Here is a 27,266-nt window from a genome sequence, read left to right as displayed (position 1 = left end):
AAATCCAAATCTGATCCGATCCCACCTTAATCTGTCCATGACTCACTTACGTTTTATGGATCTTTCAATTTGACACACTTTGACGCGTTTTGATGTATTTAGAGTACTTGGTTACTCACTAAATTCATAAATTGTGGGAGATATGGGGTCCATATATTGGATCTATTTATAATTGATCAACATGATGAAGATCAACAAACTGCATAATTGCATAATTGCTTATAATTCTTTCTCGCCAGGTGATTTGGGGAAACTCTGTATTCTGAGGGAGGTTACTAGGTTAGCGGTGGTGGGTTAATATTTGTCACGCATGGTTAATCCTGGTCTCTATACTGCCTCCCCCTGGCCAGCCGGGGCGCCTGATGGAGGGGAAAGGAACTGGTTGGAACTGGTTCCTTCCACACGCTACGTCCAACCGGGGAAACTCCCCCCTGTCAGTTGAAAAGAAGTGGCTTGGACACCTCATGCATTTGTCAGTTTGACACTGATGAAGGCTGGATAGCTGAAACGTTTGTCTTATTAGTTATTTATAGTTATTCACTATAGTATGCAAGAATAAAAACAGTTAAAAAATAAAGCAGTTCTTGGTGTGTGCGACCCATCACCGTTATTTCTATTGCATGATTTGAACGGGTATAACGCACCATGAGTCAGAGCGCGGTGGTCACAAAGAAAAGTGTCATCTCATAAAGGAATAGCTTTAACACAACGGTTGCCGGGATTCCTTCAAAATAGGAGCTCTGGGGTGCCGGAAAGATATGTCCGCTTTTACTCTGAAACCCACGACCCGGTAACAATCCGCTAAATAAGTGTGCTTTACATTGCTATCGTTTTAGTTTATACGATATATAATCCAAAAAGCGTTCACATTTTGCGGGAGAGACGGATGAGGAGCAGAAATGAAGCGCCAGTACATCGATGCATTCAACACCACGGAGAGCGCCCTGGATTAGGAGAGACGAGTCATTCTTTCTGCTGCGCTAACAGCTAAGTCAATGGTAAGCTATCAGGGGCTCAGAGCGTAGCATACGGTAGCCGAAAGGCGAACTGACAAATAAAAAAAGGAAAAAAATCAGAATATTCTTATCTCGCCCCTCTATCATTGAGGATGCGCTAGGACGTCCTATGCACCCCTCGGTTTGAGTCCCTAAGACGTTTCCAGACGTCCTATGTACAGAATGTGTTAAAGAGTGCCTAGATGACGTTTTCATCCATCAAACATGGAAAGAACTGTGGTTGTCTTGTCTGAGACTCACATTTATACAATGCACTTAATTACAATAATTGTGTGAACTGGCACATTGTGAGATCTTCAATTTGTCACTAATTGTATGATGAAGTAGGGCATTCATTTATGAAAAAAATAACCCATATAAAGTGAAATATGGAGATACAGCAGCGATATTCAGAAGCTCACAGCGCCTCGCATCATGGTGCATTTGTAGATCGCCTAATTAAAAAACAAAAACTGATTAAATAATTATCAGTTAATTACCAGTGGCTGCCTTAGATCTCCAGAATTGTGCTATGAAATGTAATAAATATCCTAATGACGCCTTAAAAAAATAGTTTACCAGTGCTTTTCAAGCCACTGGTAAAAAACTTTTAAAGTGGCTATGCACTGCAGTAGAAGAAAGCTAATCCCCGTCAATTTGTATACAGTGCATTCAGCAGAGAAGAAGCCATCTTCTTCAGCTAATCTCTCTTTGAAGCTGCGTTTACTTGGCAGTGAGCTCTGCTCCTGATGTCTCATTCGACTGTTGAGTACACACACTCGTACGGGTGCGGTATGTGTGCAGTTCACAGCCTTGGCCCCTGACACTGTCCAGTATGAAAACATGGCTGTCGAATATCCACACAGTGACATTAGCATCGCTACGCGAGGCTATGTTTGCACAGCAGCGGGCCACGCTTTATGGGTCCTCTATTGCGTCTTAACACCCACCCAATGGGTGGACTGCCATCAAACTTTCTACCTGGAGGATTATTAAACCCTTGATTTTTTCCTATCAAGGCCCATTATTTATTCTGCATTTGATCCACGGAACCACCATTTGATGACATTTAGCCTCGCAGATCCAAAACTAAAGAATATTTTGTTGTCATTTGATGAGATTTTGTCCACAATTCCATGCTGTTGGCAAACGATCAAAATAACCATTCTTCCATATTCTCTAATTTTGTAGACTTCTTGTAAATTAACTTAATTAAGTATGCCTTAAAAATAATTTAACTCTTGAGAGCGTAAAATGAAACCAAATGGACCCGTACGGGTCCATTTGGTTTCATTTTTACGCTCTCAAGAGTTAAAGATCTACTGTATAAGGGTCCATTTGGTTACCAACTCTCAATTTAGCTGGGGACCACCTAGAACCGCCTCAAGGACCACTGGTTGAGAACCACTGATATAGGCTACTGATATGGGTGACGCCATCACTGAGACCATGGAGATAAAGGATGGCGATCTCAGGTGATTCATGTAGACCTGAGCAAGAGCCTACAAAATGTCTTCTAAATCATGACAGTTTTCTCAAAAACCCATGTTTCTATATGTCAGTGGTTCTCAAACTATTTCATGTCAAGGACCCCCAGAATTATATGTATTTGGCCTCCGACCCCCATCTCAACATATGTTGTTCCCGCTAGGGACCCCCCCAGAAGCAAAGGGTTAGGGATTTGAGTTAAAAACGTTCGCTGTGAAAGAATATATAGTCAAAGATTTTCAAGTGCGGCACTCAGTGCCGCGCTACGAGCTGGTAGATCTGCTATTTCTCAACAGCTAAAGTATAACATAATGCTTAAAACACCAAAAGGGGTTCCTGTCCTGAATGGGTTAAGTGGAAGAAACAACATGCAGGTCTCAAGAGGCTGCTATATAGCAAGGCGTTTAAACTCTTGTGGGGCAAATTCACAAAGAATGGTCATAGCGGTCGCTGACAGGCGACAGCACCATGATTTGTGCATCACTTGCACCCGGTATTATCTGCTGCATGCGTTGCAAGCTCTGACTGGCTCACACAAGTCATTGTGCTAATGATATGTACCTGTAGGTGCCAATTACAATCAGCTGCAAATGTGTGTGTCTGATTGCACAAACAACAACAAGGCTTTTCAAACAAGGAAACAGTAGAGAGAAAGAGAGAGAGCGAGAGCGAGAGAAAAAAAAACAAATTACAGGCGGCAAGTTACGGCATTTCATTTTAAAAGGTCATTCATTATTACAGTACATAATGTGGAATATGCAAGCAGAATAAGAGTTCAAAAGATGAGGCACTGTTGACTAGCCTTGCAATTAAACCATTTTTGCTGATTGGTGACTCTTATTATTCCAATAAATTGGATTCAGTTGTAAAAGGAGCTGGCTAAACAGATTGTGTTGTACATCTCTTTCTTGTGTGTGTGTGTGTGTGTGTGTGTGTGTGTGTGTGTGTGTGTGTGTGTGTGTGTGTGTGTGTGTGTGTGTTCCAAGCATTAGTTTTGCACAAAAAACACTAAATTCGGCCAAATCCACTTGTGCTGACCTCATCACATTTGTGAGTGTTTTTTGTGCAAAACTAATGCTTGGAATGGATTCAGAATCATGAAAACCCCTTAGTTTCACATGTCACATGCTACTGAAAGAATGATGAAATTTGGACTTCTTTGTGCCTTATATGGATGTTAAGGGTATGGTCACATATGCTAATAACTCAAATTTCCCACGGGAGTTGAATTCCAATCTTTTAGTACGTTAGTATGTTATTAGACACCTTTAGAAACATATTGGTGAAGAAATTTCTTGGTAACGATTTAGTTCCCAGATTTTCATAGATTTCTCTTACTATCAGGGTGTTTTTCTTTTGCTGTTCCTGAAGAATGTCAAAATTAACTTGTAGTTTAGTTTTTCTCCATGTACGTTCGTCTTTTCGACAGTTCCTTTTTTGCTCGTTTACTGATTTATTTCTCCAAAGGGGATTCTGTTTGGAGGAAAGCTTTTTAATTTTGACCTAAATTTATTATTAAAGGCAGTAACTAATTCATCAACAGATGAGGGCAGGATGAGGGTGCGTATGTTATTTAGAGTTAGACAGTGTGCGAAATATGTCTTCAAATGGGGGTCCATGGGCTAGTGAGGGTCAATGTGGGGGTCATTCACATGGAAATGTTTGGGAACCACTGCTCTAAGGCAGGGGTTCTCAACCCGTGGGTCGCGACCCCACGGGGGGTCGCCAAATTATTTTAGGGGGTCCCCAAATTATTTAAAAAATATATATATATATTTTCACTTTTTTTCAAAAATAGCAGATCTACAAGTTCATAGCGTGCCACTCGGTGGCACGCTATGAGCTTGTAGATCTGCTATTTTTCAATAGCTAAATTATAACAATGCTTAAAACATCAAAAGGGGTTCCCGCCCAAAATGGTTTAAGGTTATTGTAGCAGTCAATTTATATTGGGGGTCGGGAGGGGGCGGGGCGGGGGTCCCGAGACATTGCCAAAGCATTTCCGGGGGTCCCCGGCCAAAAAGGTTGAGAACCCCTGCTCTAAGGGATGATGACCTTCTTCTTGTATCTAAATGACCCGTGCGCGTGCACGCACGCACGCACGCACACGCACACGCACACACACACACACGCACACACACACACACACACACACACACACACACACACACACACACACACTCCAGCATGTTGTAAACAAAAATAAATTAGCATCAGGGAAAACCTGACACTGGAAGAATAATTCAACCTGATTAATGTGTCTTTTGGGGGTGTCACAACTTTCATTTCATTATGCTAACAATTATGTATAATCATGAGCATATCCTGTCCATAGTCGGACGCTTGTCCGACTTTGTCCGGAGATATGCAGAGCCTCAGTTGCAAATTCTGGCCCCTCAGTTTAAGTTTTATGTGCATATTGTTTTACTATATAAAAATGAGATGTGCCCGGGGCCTTAACCACAAAAGCCTGTTCCCCTTTAGTGACCAATTTGGCCTCATGGGTCACCTTCAGTACACCCCGACCCGATGATCTTAAGGTACATGGCGGCATATAATATTCTACCATGTTGCATAGGTAGCTACAGTAGGTGCTAGACCATTAAGAGCTTTAAAAGTTAATAATACAATCTTAAAATCAATACGGAAGGATAATGGCAGCCGCTAAAACCGAAGTTACTGTATATGCTGCCTCAAATATCCTGGTACCTGTGGTGAGCCTAGCTGCCGCATTTTGAACCAGCTGTAGGCGTTGAATTAGGTTTTGGCCGAGACCAGAATACAGGGCATTGCACTAATCCAAGCGAGAAGAGACCAGAGCATTGACAACAGTTTTAATGTTACCTGAAGAGAGAAAATATTTAATCTTATAGATGTTTCTAAGGTGCATAAAGCAGGCCTGTACTACCTTTTTTATGGGTTAGGGTTAGATCGCGCTCTTCACCAACGTATGAATGGTTCTAGGTTGCTAGGAGACCGATGAAACCGGGAATGAACCGGAAATAGGGGTGCACGATCATGAAATTAAGACCGATATCCGATTATTTGCAGGGTCATATCTGCCGATACCGATTCTGACCGGTTCCGATGTTATCGGAAGTCCGTCCATTCTATCATTCATTCATTCATTCACAATCGTTTGGTCTCGCGAGCACCGTTCCCATTTTGTTGCGCAATCGTCGTTGTGTATTGGCCGCTGCATGCTTGACTTTTGCTGCACCATTCTGGATAGCCTATACCCGTGTAGCTATTCCACAATCTCCGAATGCTATAGTCTGGACCTATAGCCCCCATGAGCTGAGTAACGGAAGCTGCCATTTCCGTTCACGAAAATATATTTTTAAATATCTTTAGAGCTTATTTTTTTATTTCCTTTTCTGCTAAGCAACAAGCTATACAGTATATGCTTAGATGTTTTCTATTTATATTAGGATAAATGTGCGCGACTGTAAAGACGAAACGGAAGTGGCGAGGAGGCTCCACTTCCGCTTTATAGGATACTCATGACAGCTCTTCCGTTGGCCCAGACTGTATGATGAAGCGTTTGGAAATCGCGGAGGCGACAGTCTGGTAACACGAGACTAATACCCGTGCAGTAACTGCAGTTGCTCGAATATTGTCCCCCCACTTGTTACGTCCCGCCGGCGCCACTGTCCCAGAGCCTGCACGCATCAATGTCATTTGAGATCCTGAGGATTGCCGTGTCAGTGCTGTGCTTTGGACGAAAGCCAGATTGAAACTTATCAAATGTGTTACTATTTTCTACTATTAAAAGTAATTGTTCACCGACCACCTTTTGGCAATAAAAAAGGAGTTTTGAAATTGGTCTGTAATTAATAGGAAGTGACGGGTCAAGGTTAGGTTTCTTTAAAAGTGTCTGGATAACAGCTTGTTTAAAATAGTCAGGGACACAGCCAGAACTAATGTAGCTGTTTATAATGGACAATACATTTGAACCTAAGGAAGGAGTTAAAAGCATAGTGGTTGGAATCACAGTCATGACATGACTGGAGGAGGAACGCATTTTAGACATTAATTCTAGGGAGATTTGGCTGAACTCATTTAAGTGGTAAAAGGGTTGGACAATTAATCAACTGTAGCTGTGTAGCTCTGCGTGTGTGTGTGCGTGTGCGTGTGCGTGTGTAACGACCTTGAAACCAGTGTCAAACTAACAGCCAATGTGAGGTATTTTAAACAGCAGACAAAGGCATGTCTATTAGAAAAGGTTCCCCTAGAGTCCGGGAAAGATAAGAGAGCACTTTGTTATGTATGTAGCCTACTGTACATGTTACTGTCATGTGCTTGGTATACTGTGTATGTATATATATATATATATATATATATATATATATAAATTGGTTTTTTTATTAACTGAACTGTTAACTGTGAGCGGACCTCAATGGAAGTAAGTCTCAGGACTTTATTGTGTAATCCTCGAAATGCTGTAGCCATGTGGTTTTACTTCTTACATTTTACAATTTAGGCATTTAGCAGACGCTCTTAATCCAGAGCGATTTACATTAAGCAAGAACAAAAAGCATGGCAATACATATACATAAAAAGTAGTTATCATGAATCATACGTAAGCTAAGAACATATATATATACAGTATACTATATAGTGCTATGTTTACATAAAATGCTATAAGTTTGCATATGCAAAGGCTCAAAAAACAAAAACAATAATAAAAAAAAACTGGTTCGATCCCCTGCTGCCCCTTAGTGTTGAAGTAAGCGAAACACTTACGGTAGTTTCACATTGGTAAAATGTTTTGCTGCGTTTGGCGGATACAAAGTCCGCAAAAAACATCCTTGAGTGCATTGCGTATTATTTGTTTCCGCAGAACGAAATTGAGTGGAGCAGCAGCAGTGAAGATGATGCCCTGAACCCATCATTATTTTTGTACAACACAGTTTTATATAAGAGCCAACAGTGTGGGGCCCTGCTTCACTAGAAGTTTATTAGATGCGATGTCACCATGTTTTTCTATCTATCTCTCACACTTTCTGATTCTCTCACTCTGCATTCTTCCACTGCTTTGTGTGTGTGTGTGTGTGTGTGTGTATGTGTGTGTGTGTGTGTGTGTGTGTGTGTGTGTGTGTGCGCGCGTGCGTGCGTGCGTGCGCTCGGCTGCCACCTATTTTCACACCCACTCGGGCAGACGCGTGCAAGACTCCATGTTTTTGAAGTCTGCATGTACTTTTCATGCGACACTCAGAGTACTTTGTGCTTTGTGCTCTTCAACGAGATGATCAACTTCTCAACCGAGACCATGTTGTCGGAAACAAAACCAAAACATGTATGTATGGTGGCTCTGGAAGGACACAGCACTGCTCAAAGGGTGAAAGACAGCTGTGAAAAACGGATCAAATCGACCGCGGTCCAAAAAAACTTTACTCGGACGAAATATTCGCCGGCAGTGTGCAAACGCGATCGACATACATTGAGGACGATTTTCTTTCTTACGTGCTCCGAAATTCACTACGATATTATGCCTGAAAAACGTACCACAGTGTGCAAAGACCTTTAACCCCCCTCTTGAGCCCCAATCCCCCGAGGCTTTCCACCTCATAAACAGCTCTCAGCGGGTAAATGGGGCTGGTCTTAGGTCTTAGGTTCCAACTCCGATATTTTTGATTTTCCCTCCTGGACCCCCCTGGGGTTTAAGAGGTTAAATGTTACAGATGAGCAGGATTGGTGCAAGGTGTTCCACTGCCATCATCCATGTACTGTATGTGTGAATCTAATGCACATTGCACCATTTACCATTCACATACTGTACACACACGCGCACGCACGCATGCGCGCACGCACTTAACTAAATAGCCAAATGCAATACAAACGCGGGCAGCCATATTAATGTGTCAAGGGGTGCTGTGCCTTCTGCATCTCATTATTTCTCCCTCATGCACTCGCCAGTAAAATAACAAATTTGAGGGGCAGTTGATAACAGAAAATGTCAAAAGGTGGGAGAAGAAATGAAATAGTAATTAGGTGGCACAGAGGGTCTGAAAGAGATGAGAGAGAGAGAGAGAGAGAGGGGGGGGCATACTACAGTATACACGCACCAGTAGAGCAGTGGCGTGCACAGACATTTAGAGGGGCAGGTGCTCAAGTTAAAAAAAAGGGCACCTTGTGCAGCGCGTGGAACCGGCCGGTTGCCTTAATCTATTTTGGGCGGGAACCCCTTTTGGTGTTAGCATTATGTTATGCTTTAGCTATTGAAAAATAGCAGATCTACAAGCTCATAGCGCGCCACCGAGTGGCGCGCTACGAGCTTGTAGGTCTGCTATTTTTGAAAAAATAAAATAAAATAAAAAAATCTTTTTTTTTTCTTTTCAAAAGGGCACATTGCCAAAAGGGCAGGGGGTGCTCTAGCACCCCCTAGTGTCTATCTGTGCACGCCACTGCAGTAGAGTGATTCTCAACCTTTGTTGGCTTTTGAAAGTACGCCGTATATGGCAGGCAAATCTACCGACTTTTAATGTTTGTTTAGGGCAGCAGTTAAACAATAAACATTGACGACACTCACGTCATGTGACGTGAGTGTCTTTGATGAATTGAAAATGGTGGGCCCTATTGTAAACAAGTGTAATGGCTTTATGGTGTCGTCCACTCACAGTTAACAGTTTTTGTATTAAGTTGTACTTGAAATGTACTGTAATTCTGCAAACTTAATAAATCAATCAATCAATCAATGTGGCCATCTTGAGAACACACTGCATTCATGTCTCGTAACGTAGATAGTGCTTTATACAATAACACACTTAAAGCTGCTATAAGCAATAATATGTCAAAATATGAATGACCTTTTTATTTTTTTTGTATTCAGACAGCCAGCAATGGGTAGAACGCTCCCAAAAATAATGTAGTCTCTGTGACACATCTAGGGGCCGCAATCTTAGCCTCGGTCCCAGGCTTACTTTTCTGCGAAAAGAAGAGCCTGGTCACAACGTAAGGCAAAGAAGCTATCGGCGGACGTATCCTCCGGAACATCCATCAGATGTATTTCCCCCGGATACGATATTTTCCCGACCAATCACAACACTTGTTTCATTCGCGGAGAATGTGAACTGATTTGTAAAGCATCAACGTCATTTCCTTGTTTCGGTGGGGACTAGTAAACACAGCCGCACCGCGTGACGTAGTTATCTTACACGCAACACTTCCGCCACTTCCGCTGATAGTCTTTTCAGCGTAGGTCTTGCCCAGGGTGCCGCAATCTGCATTCAAAGATGTTTCTAGAAGTTTTGTCATTGGTCGAAAAAAACCCGGTCGCAGTGACTAACCAATCAGGAAGCGACCAATGACAAAGCTTCTAGGAAAATCTTTAGCAGCTTTAAGTCATGTGGCAGCCACAGTGGGTGCCCCTCACTTCACACGAGTGTGATTTTTTTGGCGTTTCAAGGGACCACCTGTTTGATATGCATTGGACCACCGACCCTCATTTAACAAATTTACCGCCAACATTGCCATCTAGTGGCTGAAAAGGAACTCACAGATTGCCACCCGTTCACTTCAACGTTAGAGCGTCTTAGTTTGAAAGCCGTTTTACCCGAAAACTGAGAGTCAGGAATAGGGATGGGTCCCGAACCGGAACCTCGGGACCAAGCAGGTACCGAACCGACCATGCTTTGGTACCGTGTACCCCAATGTACCCATGATAACAATTCAATTTCGGTTCTCACTATCGGTTCCTACAGACGTGCGCAGGCACGCGCTATTTATTTATTTAACAGTTTATTTATTATTTATCTGTTAAAACACCGTAATGAGATGTATAGAGTAGATGCGTGTCTCTGTAACACACATTGAATGGAGGAGTAGCCTGCGCTGCTGCTGCTGCTCCGAGCCGAGCAGCTCTGCATTCCCCCCCCCCCCCCAGTCCCCTCTCTCTCTCACACACACACACACACACACGCGCACGGCGACACAGTCTCAACTACTTTAAAGTAGGAAGAAAAGAATAAAATACAATACCTTGTAACCAAGCTTTGCCATGCCGTTCTTAAAGGCTCAAATTGTCTAACTGTTGAATAAAGGAGGGGATATTACTCTATTCATTACCTGTCTTAAATTGACTAAGGCTTAAAAGAATAAAGTAAAAGTTTTTGTTAGACATTTGACCTCTTTCATACCATTTTGGAACCGAAATAGGGAACCGTTAGGAACCGGAATCGATAAGCAGAACCGGAACCGGTATCGGACTCATAAAAATCCTACCCATCCCTAGTCGGGAAGTGAAAAACCACCATGTAACATGTCCCGCGATTGTCATTTAATTCACCCAAAACATACATTTTGTAACCAAGGATCATATCAATTCGAGAAATGAGCCGCAAGCAAGCTTGTTTTGGTCCAAAAAGAAGAATCCGAGAGATTACGATTCTAAAAACTGCGTTCCCGTAGACAACATAAGCCAGCTGAATTTTCATTTCCGTCTTTTTTGGGGGGGGTTTGAGGGGGGGGGGGGGGGGGTTGTTTTTCATCACACTCGAACCGGAGTGATACGAGCACGTACAGAACACGGTTGTGAACCAAAATGTATTGATAAATAAAAAATTGGCGCAGAGTGAGTTAATAGGGTGGCCTTTTCTGAGTCGGCATGAGAGAGCGCCTGACAGCAGAAAGGAAGGTCGCAGCCTCGACACCAAGCCCTCCCAGCATTACGTGCTGAAGTACAGTGATGGAAAGTAACTAAGTACATTTTACTGTACTTAGTACTGTACTTAAGTATAATTTTGTGGTAGCCTATTTGTACTTCATCTGATTGTTTCGAATTTCCAATAATCTACTCCTCTACATCTCAGAGGCAAATATTGTACATTTACTCCACTTACATTACCCAATTCAGACCATACATTTTGGCCATTGAAAATAGCAGATCTACAAGGTCACAAAAATGTGTTTTACTTATGGTACCTTATGCATTTTTTATGCAACATTCTCCATTCATTGTCAATGGGAAATTGGGAATTTAATGTTTGTTTGTGAAACATTTTCAGGGCCTTAGATTAATCTATCCATCCTATCTAGGCTGCCAGGATTGATCCATTACCTTTGGAGCATACGCCGAAGTATTTGTAGCTTTGATCAGCGAAAATGGTCCCATGGTTTGATGGCGCCATTACAATGCGAGACGAAAACAGCCCACACAGCATGTTGTAGTCCAAACAAACCGCCGGTTCACTTACATTGAACTCATTTTCCCAGAAGCCCTAGCAGCCCAGAGCATGGCTTGATTTCCGGTTTCGTCATCATAACGCGACGGCCTCGTCACCAGGTCCGCGACAAATCCGCTCTTTCTTTTTAATTATTAAAAAACGGCGAATTAAACACATTAAACAAATAGCGGGTTCAGCGTATTACGCAGCACCGACACATGGATTAAATAGCGCGGAACGCGGGTTACGCAGTAGAACTGTTGTGGCAGAGTTCATACAGTATGTTGTGGCAGAGTTCATACAGTATGTTGTGGTAGAGTTCATACAGTATGTTGTGGTAGAGTTCATACAGTATGTTGTGGTAGAGTTCATACAGTATGTTGTGGTAGAGTTCATACAGTATGTTGTGGTAGAGTTCATACAGTATGTTGTGGCAGAGTTCATACAGTATGTTGTGGTAGAGTTCATACAGTATGTTGTGGTAGAGTTCATACAGTATGTTGTGGTAGAGTTCATACAGTATGTTGTGGTAGAGTTCATACAGTATGTTGTGGCAGAGTTCATACAGTATGTTGTGGCAGAGTTCATACAGTATGTTGTGACAGAGTTCATACAGTATGTTGTGGCAGAGTTCATACAGTATGTTGTGGCAGAGTTCATACAGTATGTTGTGGCAGAGTTCATACAGTATGTTGTGGCAGAGTTCATACAGTATGTTGAGGCAGAGTTCATACAGTATGTTGAGGCAGAGTTCATACAGTATGTTGTGGCAGAGTTCATACAGTATGTTGAGGCAGAGTTCATACAATATGTCAAGCTTGGGAGAGAAGACAGAATAGTCTGTATAACTAACTGGGCTGTAATTCAACGTTGTAGAGACGATTCCCTATATTCCTATAGGGAAGCTGTCTAAGGGCTGTGGTGTAGGCTTGTAGGAGGGAGTCTAGATTTATGCTTGAGCATGGAGTATGTTGACCCAGGTACCTCTCTTTGTACTGGTGATGATGATTATATATTATCTTTATTGAACCGACTCACTTTGTGGCGCTTCGAGTTGAACTTCTGAGTATATCTCTGTGGACACTTCTTGAGGTCGATCCGGAACACTTCTGAGCAACTTCCTGAGCTTATCCTGGAATGCACTTTCTGATCGTCTGCGTCAGGTTTTATAGGGTAGCGTGATGTCGTGGTCCGACGTCACACCACTGACCGTTTCCGTGGTAACAGACGTATTAGCATTGGAATATTGTAAACATGCTGTGAATGCAAATGTTAAATGGTGTCTTATAAACGTGTGAGGCTGTGCAGGACACGGAAATAAATAAATAATCAATCAATCAATCAATCAATCATAAAGGACGCACTCAGTCAGTGGATGACGTCAGTGAAAGCTGCCTTCTCTCCTTTGAATGTCATTTGCTTCACTCCCACTTTAGACATTAAAGGGATATCAGGGCCGATCACGTCATTTTCAAACGATCATCCCTATAGTATCAACATTATGTCCATATCATGATATTAGACTGGATATTGTCTGTGATTTTGGATATTGCACTATTGTGATATGGCATAAAAAAAATTAATATCGGATCGGGAAAAATCTCTATTGGCAGATACACGCACGCACGCACGCACGCACGCACGCACACGCTCTAGCAGCCAGGAGGTAACAGAGAGAGAGAGAGAGAAATAGAGAGGGGGGAGTGGGAGAGAGAGAGAAGGCTGTACAGTGTGTCTCATGTCAGTGTGTGTGCAGAGAGAGATCAGTGTAGCATGAAGAGAAGAGGCTCAGGAACTGGACTCATAGTGGAATCACCACCAGTCAGAGCATCATGGGAATCCTACCGCGTCCGCAGAGCACAAACTACCATCCACCTAGAACATTTACTACACACACACTGACACACTGACACTCCTCCTACTCCGAGGAAGCATCCCACCAGAGCACTGAGGACAAAAAGCACGTCCGTTGTTCGAGAGAGAGAGAGGGGGGGGGGGGGGGGGGGGGGTGACAGAGAGAGAGAGAGAGAGAGAAAGAGAGAGAGTGAGTGAGGTGTTCCGAGAAAAACTGGAATTTTCTCAGACCGAAGCTGATTTCCATGCCAAGAAGTCACGTTTTGAGGAATTAACTTTCGTCTCTTTTCTTGCGGACTAAATGCATGAGGAAGAGGAGTTGAGTGTATGATTGATTTGCCTTATTTGGCCACTTTCTGTTTGTGAAACTGACCTCCTGCACTCACACCTTGCTGTGTGTGTGTGTGTGTGTGTGTGTGTGTGTGTGTGTGTTCTGTGGTGTTTTATGTGACTGTGTTTGCACGTGCGTGCGTGTGTCTGTGTGTGTACGCGTGTGTGTACGCATATGTGCACGTGTGTGTGTGCGTGCGTGCGTGCGTGTGTGTGCGAGACGGAGAGAAAGAGAGAAAGTGACACATGAAAGAGTGAGAAACAAGAGAGAGGAAGAGGCAGACAGACTGAGAAAGCGCTGAGGTAGTCAGACGAGTTTGAGAGAGAGAGAGAGAGAGAGAGAGAGAGTGTGAGTGAGTGAGTGAGTGAGTGAGTGAGTGAGTGAGTGAGTGAGTGAGTGAGTGAGTGAGTGAGTGAGTGAGTGCGTGCGTGCGTGTGTGTGTGTGCGTGCGTGCGTGCGTGCGTGCGTGCGTGCTTGTGGTGACAGCGCTGTCAAAATACATCATGCTGATGGTCCGTAACCCTCGACCACAAACACTCCCTCACAGGTGCTGGCATGACACCAACGGGCACAGAAATGCCACCTAAGGATACACACACACACACGCACACGTACACGCACACACGCACACACACGCGCGTTTAGTAGCTATGTCCTCCCTCGGTGGTGACTCATTAAGTGCTCTCCTGTAAGAGAAGACATTTGAACCAGCGCTGCTTCCCAACGGTGATGATTGGGGCTTGTGACAGAGAGCCTGTTGTGATGTGCTCTCCCCCTCAGTCTGTCTGTCTGTCTGTCTGTCTGTCCGTCTGTCCGAACTGAACTGAACTGAAAAGCCGCTGATTGTTTTAGCGTCTGACTTCCTGACGGACGAGACAAAACAATCTGAGGCATCGGAGGAAAGTCTGTTCCTTCACTTGTGGATTCCGTAGAAGATGAGAGGATTTATTTTGTCTCATTTTGTTGGTTTTGTACGAGGACCCTTCAAGAGCAGACTAAAAGGTGAGTTTCAACTGTTTCAATACACTATTCTATGCCCTTTATAGGTTATACTCTATTCTATGTTACCTATCTATGAAGTTGTAAGGTTTTCAACACACTCATCATCAGTGTCTCTAGCTGAGCAGCGGTTTTCAACCAGTGGTCCGAGGACCACCAGTGGTCCTTTAGGGGATTCCAGGTGGTCTCCATACAGCTAAATGATGGAGAGTTGGTAACCAAATGGACCCTTATAGATCTTTAACTCTTGAGAGCATAAAATTAAATCCTTCTGGGTCCATTTGGTTTCATTTTACGCTCTCAAGAGTTACATTATTTTTAAACATCTGCATTACTTACAAGAAGTCTACACAATTAGAGAATGTAATATAATTTATTCTGATTAATATTGGCCTGTTATCTCTCCTATGGTACCAACATCAATACAGCTTTAGTTTTGGGTCTGAGAGGCTGAATGTCATCAAATGAATGCCACAGACGAAAAACAGTCTAAGTCCACACTATTTATCCATAATGTATAAATTATAGATAAGGGGTCAGGACAACGAGGCCTTTTCGTGGAGGGGTCAGAATGAAATTTGGACTTAGACTGTTTTTCGTCTGTGGTACTCATTTAATGGTGGTCTGTGGCTCAAATGCTGAATAAATAGTGGATCTTTTGATTTTGATTTGATTTGATTTATTTAGAAAAGCAATCATATATACAACATTATAATCAGTGATTCAAGGATTTCACAGTTAAGTCCAAAGACTTATTTCCACTGAGGTCCTCTCACACTGAACGGAACAATATTTTAAAATGCTTCACAATTACATAACAGTACATATACATTACATACACAACACAACGTACGTCCCTATCCATCCCTCTAAGATGACCCTTTATAGGGGAACCTTTTCCAGTACCAGTCTTCTGTTTAAATGTCCTCAAATTGGATGTCAGTTCAACACTGGTTTCCAGGCTGTTCCACTGTGTGGCTCCTATATAAATGAATGAGCCTTTGCCCACTTTACTTTTAAAAGCGGGGATACCTGCACCTTGATATGAAAAGGGTTGAAAACCACTGCTCTAGAGGGCGATGTGGGTTTAGAGTATTTTCACCATTGATTCACGGACATATAATTGATTATTATCAAACACTATCATAGCATAGCCATTAACCCATTCAGGCCTGACGTCGAAATTTAAAAAAAAAAAGTTTTCTAAATCATGACAATTTTCGGAAAGATTTGAGGCACATTTTAACGATTTTTCAAAAATAGCAGACCTACAAGTTCTATGAGCTTGTAGATCTGCTATTTTTCAATAGCTAAATTATAACAATGTTTAAAACACCAAAACGGGTTCCCGCCCCAAAATGGGTTAATGGTTAATGTGGTTAAACGCTAACGTGACATGGATGCGTTCCAGGTCTCAATGGATTAAAGAATAAGAACAATCTAAATTTCAACTAGAGCATGAAAACTAAATTTGATTTGATCAAATTGATGTGATATTATCTCATCTTTCACTCACCAGATGACTTGCCAGAGGCATTTGCTCTTTAAAGAGTGCGAGGGTGTACAGGACTGACGCCATGGACCTGCGCGGCAGGAACGTCTCAGAGGCGATCTCCACTGCCGTCAGCGCCGTCGCCATTCTGCCCGTCGAAGCCGAATCCTGGCCCCCTCGCGGTTACGCCGCCGATGACGTGGCGCTCCCGAACGGCAGGCACTTCCTCAACGTCACGAGCCTGTGCTATGACGGCAATGACCTCGTTCGCGGCAGCCCCGTCGATCCGGAGTTCGGAAACTGGTCTCGCTACAACGTGGGAGCCGGTTACGCCGAGGGGGAAGGCGTGCGGTCTCCCGGGCCCAGAACCGCCGCGGAGGAAAAGAACTGGGCGGCGTTGCTCATCCTTCTGGTCATCGCCGTGACGGTGGCGGGAAACATCCTGGTCATTCTGGCCGTGTCCCTCGAGAAGAAGCTCCAGAACGCCACCAACTACTTCCTGATGTCACTGGCGGCCGCCGACATGCTCCTGGGCATGCTGGTCATGCCCATCTCCATGGTGACCATCCTCTACGGTGAGTTGAGTCCCTCGACGTCGCCGAGTGTGATGCTTGCTTCGGTGCAGTGGTTCCCAAACTTTTTCATGACAAGGACCCCCAAATCGATACTAAATAGCACTGCGGACCCCCATCAGAAAATATATGCCACAGACCCCATTACTCTCTAGCAGTGATTCTCAACCTGTTTAATTTCAAGGACCCCGTGTTTGACATGCATATTAGTCTACAGACCCCCATTTAATCTCTGAGACCCCACTTTATATTGTAAAATTAATGTTAATTTAACTCTTGAGTGTACAAATTATTATTAATTACATTATGGCGATAACATTATCTACAGTGTTTTATAAGGAATCCTCATGCTTTATGTGGTGGTGCCACGAGCTGAAAATGGCGGATTTAGAAGATGACCACGCATTGCGATGTTGTTGCGATGCGCTGTGAGATTGTAGATCGTCTGTCGTCTTCAATTTCACTGGACTGGAGCTTGACTTAAGGGAGTGATGAAGTCACACCACTGTAACCTGTTACTACAGAATATACGCGACTGCTATACCATAGCATCCACCCTGCTACCATAGCATTCACCCTGCTACCATCATAGATATATATAAGAAAGGCTAGATGGCTCACCCGCGCTGCTGGCCAATGGAGAGCGACGTCGATACGTAGCGGCCATTTTACGGGGGTGCAGTATAACTTTGTGTCTATGGGATATGTACTTTTTAACGAACCATAACTTGCTCAATTTTCAAATGATTTTCAAACGGTTTGGTTTGGACGCCGGAGACGTCCGCATATATATGACGTTCATATAAAAAATAACATTAAGCAGATAAGCATCCTTAATCATAGCCACGTTGATAACTAATAATTGGTTTGTAATAAACCAACCTGTTTGTAAATCCATCAAGATTTGAGTAAGTTAGTATTTTTGTTTGAGCTGCCATAGAACATACTGTACTGTAGCACCTCAGCAAGATGGCCGCCGGGTGAACTACGTCGGAGACTCCGCCTTGAGCCATCTAGCCTTTATATATGTCTATGGCTACCATAGCATCCACCCTGTTACCATAACATTCATCCTGTTACCATAGCATGAAAATAGCCGATCTTCGACTACGATGCGTATCAACGGAAATGTTTTAAAGTAAGTAAGTTCTCGAGTTCTAAATTCTGGTTCTGGTTTCCTAGAACTAAGGTACCTCCTGAGCCGGGTCCAAATCTGTTTCTGAGAACCTTATATGTGAAACCGAGCCGAGTATGGAAGCAAATCCCGGAACCAGTGAAAAAGTTCCACGGCACAGCATGGTTCACTTATAGTCCTATTATTGTAGAGAGAGCGATAATGCTTCGTACACGTCGAGGACATGTTTCATAGTAGCGCAGCTCCCGCTCAGCTTATAATACGCTCAAACTCAGCAGCCATCCACAGACGGTGATTATTATGAGTCATATCTTCTGGATCGTGTAGAAGGATTATTGACCCTGATCTGCACGGTGACTTAAACCAGCTGCTGACTGAAACTGAGCGTGACATCAAATTAAATTAAATTTAGGCCCGCAGTGTTCCAGCCAGGCAGGACAGCAGTGAACACGCGGGGGACTATAGGGAGCCAGGCAGGACAGCAGTGAACACCCGGGGACTATAGGGAGCCAGGCAGGACAGCAGTTACCACCCGGGGACTATAGGGAGCCAGGCAGGACAGCAGTGACCACCCGGGGGACTAGGGATGCAACGATATTGATTATCTTCTTAGCCATTATTGTTGATGATGTTACTTTTTGGATTAATCAAATAGAAGAGGAGGAGAAGAGTGTTGGGCTTATTTGGGATAATCGTTTCGATCGACAAATCACCACGATAAATTACTAGACAAACCACTAAAGCCTATTGTATATCCTTTGTCGTACAAAATAGGCATAAGCTCATGATGCAATGCGTTGTGAGCTTGTCGAGCTACTATTTCTGCGTTTTCTTTGCAGATTTTATGGATTACATCATTAAAAAATTGATTATTTTTTTAGAATGGATTAAAATGATTATTTTTGATTGACCCGATCCGGGTTGTATTTAAGATTATTTTGGGCAAGATTCCTCGTTTATCGATAAGAGTGCACTGAGGACCGTATAGCTCTGTGCTTTTTATGTTTCTCCTCCTCCTTTTAGCATCGCTTGCGTAATTGTTAAGAATTATCTCGAGGATGAAATTAAAAAAATCTTGCCTAGAAGTCCACTCTAATTCCGCAGAATTAACACTGGAATGGAAAACGTCTGGATCGTTTATTACGCATGTGGGTAATAACAGAATGGAAGAGAACGAGGAATAATTAATAGTTAATCCACTTCACTAATGCTGTGAATAGAGGATGTGTCTTTTAGGGGAACATGTGCGTGCATGCTGCCTAAGCCCCTCTCGACAGTCATATGGTTTCCACTAGCTCTGTCTCTGTCTCTCTCTCATCTCCAGCATGAACAAGCTATACTTTCCATTGTCTTTCCACTGTTTTCCCGTTTTCCACACCTCGCTCGTACTTGCTCCCCCCTCTTGGCATCCGTCGTAAATGTCACAAGCCATTTCTCCCGTAAGGAGCAGAACGCTCCATCCACACGAAGAGGTGCTCATTTGCATGAGAACGAGTGTGGCAAATTATTCGGAATGAGGAGCGCAGCCAGAGGAACGGCCCCCAACGCTTATTGAACAACCCCCCCCTCCCCCCTTCAATGAGGAAACGGTGGAACTCATTAGACGGACCGATGACGTAAGCTCTCCTTGGTACATCGTGTGGCTACTCTGACCACAGTGTGCTGATGAATGCATCTAGATGTCTCAATAGAAGTGTAGGGAGACCACCTGGGACCACTCTGCGGATGTACTTATTATTGTATCTGCATACTCTACCATACAGATCGCCTATAATAGGCTTCAGTGGATTAGGATCTAGGCCTATATTGCACACTGGACGCGTTTCTCGGAAAACTGATGGAGAAACGCGAAAAAAACGCGCTGTGTGCAGGGACCTTAACCTGATGACCGGAGCACGATATCCTCACATATAGGGGTCACTGTGAGCACCGCCATGGAACGAGACCACGGCTGGTCACGCGTGAGGTTGAAGACGAGATTAGGGACGACATCGAGAACGACGCCCTGAAATTTCTTATTATTATTAATTTGTTCAGTTCTTTTCCTTGTTACACCCAATTTTATTTGTTAAGCCAGTTCCCAACTACCGCTTGTATTCTAGTCCTTCCAACTCAGGCTCTATGCACATACAGTATGGCATTTTGGAAATAACTCTTCCTACTTCAGGTGTTACCGATGATACTAATGAAGGCTCTGTTGCATTTTGTGTACAGTGGTTCTCAAACTTTTTTTAATTTCAAGGACCCCCATAACTCTGAGATGGACCCATTTGGGTCCATTTGGTTCCATTTTTGTACACCCTCAGAGTTAAAGATTCAAAGATTCAAGACTTTATTGCCATGTCAACAGGGTTGATTGGAATTTGTTTCAGTGCACTAAAAACAGACATACAAAAAGACACATATTCATATCACATATTCAGACAGTAGACAAGATACAAAAGTACAAACATCATATGAGGGGGACCAATAAATAAGAATGCAAAACGTTACAATTCATATTGAATAAATAAATAGCAATTCATCGCAGTTACAAAGCAGCTTCACGCTGTAAAGTGCGAGTGAAAAGAGGGTCAGCATTCAAGAGGCGAACAGCCTCGGGATAAGTGCTGTTCTTAAAGCGGGAGGTATTGCACTTTAGAGACCGCAGTCTCTTACCTTAGGGCAGGGGTGCGAAAAGAGAGCAGGCAGGGTGGGAGGGGTCGGAAATCACCTTACGGGGCCATTTGGGAACCCACTCAAGGACACTTTGAGACCCACTGGGTGTAGCAGAGTGTTTCCAGTGAGCCAACATGGATCAGAGCCTCCATTAGTATCATTGGATACTAATGAAGTTATTTCCAAAATGGCGTATGTGCGTAGATCCTATTGGTCTTAGCAAGGGGACAGACAGTCGGGTGTGTCCTCCAATATGTCAAGGTCAATTCTTTCCCCCTTTACAGCAAGGTTTTAAGATGGCTCGGCTGCAAACATGGTCTATTGTGTTCGCATGGAGACCTGGCCGAGCCGCGACATTCTAAATCCTACACGGGTTGTGCTTATATTGATTGATTGAAATATTTATTTATTATTTATTAATTAAGTTTGCAGAATTACAGTACATTTCAAGCACAAACTCAATACAAAGGCTGTTAACTGTGAGTGGACGACCCAATTAAAGGGTAAGACCACTTTTTTAGAGGTTTGGGTTGTTTTCTTACCTTATTATGGTCAAACTAGTCCAGTCCAGGAGTTATTTCGCTCCATAGTGCAGTTTTACAGAAAATAACGTTATAAAAATACCAGCCCATTGACTTCCATTGTAACGGGGAAACAGCTCTCAAAGTCACTATTTTAGTACGTAAACAAACACAAACAAAGTTGTTTCATACAATATAGAGCAACACCAAAACTCATGTGGTTTTATTTCTTCATAAAAATGGTAACTTCCTGTTGATTTTACTATATGAAGATCTGGATCCGGATCCATGGATCCAGTCCGGGTTTTCTTCTGAATAAAAATGGACAAATCAACAGGAAGTTAACATTTTTATGAAAAAATAAAACCACATGAGTTTTGGTGTTGCTCTATATTGTCTGAAACAACTTTGTTTGTGTTTGTTTACGAACTAAAAGAGTGATTTTGAGAGCTGTTTCCCCGTTACAATGGAAGTCAATGGGCTGGTATTTTTATAACGTTATTTTCTGTAAAACTGCACTATGGAGCGAAATAACTCCTGGACTGGACTAGTTTGACCATAATAAGGTAAGAAAACAACCCAAACCTCTAAAAAAGTGGTCTTACCCTTTAAGCATTACACTTGTTTACAATAGGGTCCACCATGTTCAATTCATCAAAACATTTAGAGACGTACAAATAGACACTTCTATATAGACAAAGAACAGAACAGGAATTCATCATAATGGAGGTAAAAAGGGAAAAGAAACATATACAGTGAGGGAAAAGGGGGGGGGGGGGATTCGGATTTTACGGGGGCCAGTTTTGAATTGCAGCCATCCGTAGGTGCACTTTGAGAGCGGTTTTGAAGGAGTCAAGGGATTTGCATGTCTTAATGACTGTTGGTAGGGCGTTCCACATGTTGGTGGCATAGGAGCGAAAATAATTATAAAGAATATAAACACAGCCCGCTTCTGTGGCCAACGCGGAAGTGCCTTTCGCCTACAACACCCCCCCCCCCCCCTCCCCCTCCGCTCCTCGCTAGGATAGCCAAAAATCACCAATGCTTTCAGGTATTGTTTTGATGTAAAAAAAGAAATACAGACGAAGTATATTTTTTCGTTGTCCGGCTCTACTGTATTACAGTATATCTCTATTATGACCACGGATATGCTTGACAAGTGTGAAACACATATTTTTCCTTTCAGCTGCGGTCTCAAAGGTCTTCTGAATGATGATGAGTTTCTCATGCTATGACTCAAAGAGCTGTGCTGTGAATCCATCTGATCATAAATATACCGTCTAATTCCCCTCATGTTTGGCACGATTTCAGAACTCCTCGTTACCCCCATTATATACGGTATGGTGAAATGTCAAATCCAGAGGCTCAACTCACTGATCTTAAAATAAGTAATCGTGACACAGCCAGTGCTTTTTAACTGCCAATGCATCTTTTGAGGATTTAATTCAGCCTTCTCAAAATTCAGAATCAGCCCCCGTCGTAATGGGTTCCTAATGCACTTCTTAGACTTATATAGCATTTGAAACAGACTTATAGCATGTCATGTAGACAGCACAATAAGTGCATTGTATGTAGTCATAGCACTTCATAGTATATATGTACAGCATAGTATAGCATATATGTGTAGTGTCATTATATAGATATGTTCTAGTTATAGTTTATATGTATAGTGTCATTATATAGATATGTTCTAGTCACGTTCTTAGCTTACGCATGTTTCGCGATAAATGCATTTTTACATATGTGATGTATTCCCATGCTTTTTGTTCTTGCTTATTGTAAGTCGCTCTGGATTAAGAGCGTCTGCTAAATGCCTAAATTGTAAATTGTAAATTGTAATGCCCAGTGCCGAATCAACCCCTCCGAGGGCCATGGCGCTACACCAAATCAAAAGGCCTCTGATTCGCATGCACTTTTTTTACGTTGGCGGCGCGCCCAGTGAATGAACGTGCGTGCTTTCAGCGCACCGCCAGCAATATCGCCTCTGCTCCCTATAGAGTTATATTAAAGGCTGCTCCCCACGCTGGATCTGCTATTTTTGGGTCACCTCCCACCGAGGAAGAAACTGTTGGACGACCAAGCTGTAAATGACATTGTGTGTGTGTGTGTTTACATGGCTGTCATGTTGGAAACAGCAGTAAATCAGCGGGGAACAGCAGGTGCTCCGAGGGTTTGATTAGGCATCGGTCTGTTATAGAGCGGAGCGGTCATTATCCAGAAATAACAGACCACTGAGTTTGGTGATTGACCAATCAGAATCAAGCATTCAACCAAGCTGTGTAATAAGTCAACATAACATATTTTATGCATCGAGCCATTTTTCTGCAAAGGAGGCTCTAACTTCAAACAGCATAACTGTCCCTATAAGCAGCTTTGGTTTGTGCCTCAGATTAACTGAAGCGAAGCATACATTCACCATGTGAGTGTGTGTGTGTCGTGTGTGTGCGTGTGCGTGCGCACGTGGAGAGAGTTTATGTAATTCAGCTGCTTGGTAATCAGTCCGTCTCCTGATTAACTGTGTTATGGCGGAGTCGTCTGCATGGTCACCAGCAGCAACACTGGAGAACAAAGCCCCCCACACACACACACACACACACACACACACACACACACACACACACACACACACACACACACACACACACACACACACACACACACACACACACACACACACACACACACACACACACACACACACACACACACACTTCTGTGTTCATTCATTCATTCGTAACTCAGGGTGCACAAAGCTAATCCACTGGAGCCTATTATAAGCGATCTGTATGCAGATACAATAATAAGTACATCCGCAGAGTGGTCTTCTATTGAGACATCTACAGGGCTGGGCAACTTTGACGATGGAGAGGGCCTCTATATTTCCACACTCACTCCACACAGGGCCACATTGCATGTTTCTGTCGTAGCAAAAATAGCAGATCTACAAGCATTGAATTAATTGAATTGAAATACTGAACTATTCTTTGCTATTTTTTAATTGGAATCCTGAAAGGTAACCCTTTTAATATAATTCCAAATGCATTTATTTGTAGAACACTTTCGCTGTGGTTTTAAGCCATATGGGCAATCCACCGGACAGAATGGGATATGAGACGTGTTTTGATGACGTTCATCGCAAAAAGGTCCGTTGCGCCGGGTGTGCAAAGGGTTAAGGGAAATTGATCATTTTGTCCGGGGTACCATATAATTTAAGAATTTCAAACATTTGGGCTCTGTCCACTGAATCAAAAACCTTTGAGAAATCAACAAAGACGAGATCGATGTTGCATAGCTGTGATTCCTCACACCTATATGGCATAAAAACCAGATCATCCCAACACCTAAGAAAGGAGACCTCTCATTAGCCAATAATTATAGAGGAATTTCCTTAATGCCAATTGCTGCAAAACTTTACAACAAACTCATCCTTAATCGTCTTATCCCCCTCGTTGAGCCTCTACTCCGAAACAATCAAAACGGATTTAGACGTGGTAGATCCACTTTGAGTCAAATCCTATGCTTACGTAGGGTTATTGAGGAATCACAGCTATGCAACATCGATCTCGAACTAGTAACTGAAGTTTTCAAATAAATATAGCGGGGTAAAAGCACAATATTTGCCTCTGAGGTGTAGTGGAGTAGAAGTAAAAGTATTGTAAATACTCAAAATTGTACTTAGGTACAGCACTTAAGTAAATGTACTTAGTTACTTTCCAGCACAGTATTGGGGGGGGGGGGGCAGCCTGTAGGTTTTTCACAGTGTGTGAAACTGTCATATATGGAGCATATTCCACTTCCATCACCCGCCACTCTCCCTCCGAGTCCCTCCCTCTGCCTTTTGATAGCAAGGCTGAAGTTAACCTATTGACGCCTCTCGTCTGTCAGACCCCCACCGCCCCAAGTAAATCTTGGTGTACCTCTCTGAGGGTGCTATGACAGGAGAGACAAACTGCAGCCGTGTTGCCTTTCAAAGGGTTCTGTTTGTTGTTTGCTGGGACGCAGCGGTGTGGTTTGAGGGAGACCGCGAGGAGGCCTGTGTTCTGTTTCATGTTTGGCTTCCTCCTCTGTGGTTTGTTCCCAGAGCAAGTCCCATAACAGTCCCATTTGGAGCTGCTCCGCGTGAGACCATTACAATTTAACTCCGGGAGCGTAACTATGGCAATAGGAAACCTTAATGGCGTCAAAATCCATGTGACATCAAAGAGGGCATGGCAAATAAAAGATATTCATAATAAATGAATCAGACGACCATGCTGGACCAGCCTAACCGGACACCGCCAGATGGGGGCGGTATTGAGTTCACAAGTTCACGAAACAGCCTCCATCTGGGATTGGCGGCCCGTGCCTGGGACGAACCAATCAGCGGCAGCTATGGGCGGGAACTAGGCGAGACTGGCTATGACGCCATCGAGAAGCGCCTGTTACAATTGTATTTCCTATCCCTTTAAAATTGGAAAATTGTCCTCTATTCTGGAAACAAGCAAAGACATGCCCTACACATCCAGCAGGCTGTGATTGTGAAGCAAGCATCTCTTCCATCTGGCGGAGTCAGATTAGGAGGACCAGCCATGACACGAGGAAATTGCAGTTACAAATCCTCTGGGCTGATATTTTGTATTGAGACTTATAGACTTAATAACGTTAAATAACTCTTGCTCTGCTCAAAGTGCTCAAAAAGTGGAGTCTTACATAACTCTGCGGACAAGAGAGGCTCAGTGTAAGAGTGATTGAGACGGTTTGGGAATTAGAGTCGTGTGTGTGTGCGCGTGCGTGCGTGCGTGCGTGCGTATGTTCTTGCGTGAGTGAGTGCATGAGTGAGACAGAGACGGGGAAAAGATAGCCTGTGAGACAGAAAGAGAGAAGGAGAGTGTTGCACGGTGATGATAGCCGTCGGCTGCACTCTCGTCAATCCCTCATAAAAAGTAAAAACCATGTCATGATTGTGAACCTGCAAAGTCTTTGAAAGGTGAGCGTCTTTGACTCAGACACCTTGAGTGCAGCAAAGTATCCAATTATGTTCTACACCTTGGCACCTTGTACAGTATGTATGTATGTATGTATGTATGTATGTATGTATGTATGTATGTATGTATGTATGTATGTATGTATGTATGTATGTATGTATGTATGTATGTATGTATGTATACCTATACGTGCCTACGATATGTACAGTACGTAACTGTCGTAATGCCCACATTATTCATGCCAGGTTGAAAGTATAGTTTCAAGAGCAGCACTTTCCTCTCCTGGTTGGCTTAACCTGATTTAACCCATTTAGACCGGAGGACGATTCAACAAATGTCTTCTAAATCCTGACAGTTTTCTTGAAAAACCTATGTTTCTATGTCAGTGGTTCTCAAATGATTTCATGTCAACGAGCCCCAAAATGATATGTAATTGGCCGCCGACCCCCATATCTGAAAATATGTTGTTCCAGGGGACCCTCCCAGAAGCAAAGATTTGAGTTAAAAACATTCGCTCTGAAAGAATATATATTCAAATATTTGCGCCACATTTTCATCTACCAGCTCGTAGCGCAGCACTTGGTGCCGCGCTATGAGCTTGTAGATCTGCTATTTTTCAATAGCTAAAGTATAACATAATCCTTGAAACACCAGAAGATGTCCCGTCCAGAATTGTTAACCAGACTCCGCCAGATGGAAGGATTATAAGCTTGCTTCACACTTGTTTCACAGTATGGTGAACTTGTGAACTCAAGTTCGCCCCATTTGGCAGAGTCAGGTTAGGTGGCCCTCAGAGACAAACAGAACTGCAAGCAAACCATTGTGAGCTCACCCATTTGATTCCCATTGCTGCACGTCCTCCAAACACAGCTGCTACTGATTACAGAAAGCCTCCGTTTTTAATCCAATTCAAGATGACATCCAGACAGTGTATTACTCGTTTTCAACTTAATCATCACGCTAAAATATGTATATAGGTTATAGGTTGTGTACAGGTTAGAAAAACATCCCCTGGCTTTTCTGCCGTCTCTCTGTCACTTTGTAAACAAACCACTCTGCATACGCGTGGACCTACGGTCCCATAGCCTGCGAC

At 43.2% G+C, this 27,266-nt stretch overlaps 2 protein-coding genes across 3 annotated transcripts in view; one reads left to right on the top strand and one right to left on the bottom strand.

The window, feature by feature from the left end:
- The window catches only part of LOC306935328 (CD209 antigen-like protein C), a 60,187-nt gene extending 47,412 nt beyond the window's left edge, over window positions 1–12,775 (bottom strand). For both annotated transcript variants that reach the window (XM_079518331.1, XM_079518332.1), the window contains exon 1: window positions 12,686–12,775. The gene's annotated coding sequence lies outside the window, so the exon portion shown is untranslated. The remainder of the gene's footprint in view (window positions 1–12,685) is intronic.
- A 3,633-nt stretch (window positions 12,776–16,408) lies between these two features.
- Window positions 16,409–27,266, top strand: part of LOC306935000 (5-hydroxytryptamine receptor 2A-like) — a gene marked incomplete at both ends in the record, with an annotated part of 59,649 nt that continues 48,791 nt past the window's right edge. The window contains one exon of the mRNA XM_079517822.1: window positions 16,409–16,898. Coding sequence (XP_079373948.1) covers window positions 16,409–16,898 — 490 coding nt within the window. The remainder of the gene's footprint in view (window positions 16,899–27,266) is intronic.

This window comes from Electrona antarctica, assembly GCF_951216825.1.
Source record: "Electrona antarctica genome assembly, chromosome: 13".
Lineage (NCBI taxonomy): Eukaryota > Metazoa > Chordata > Actinopteri > Myctophiformes > Myctophidae > Electrona > Electrona antarctica.
This window is presented reverse-complemented; position numbering and strand designations above follow the sequence as displayed.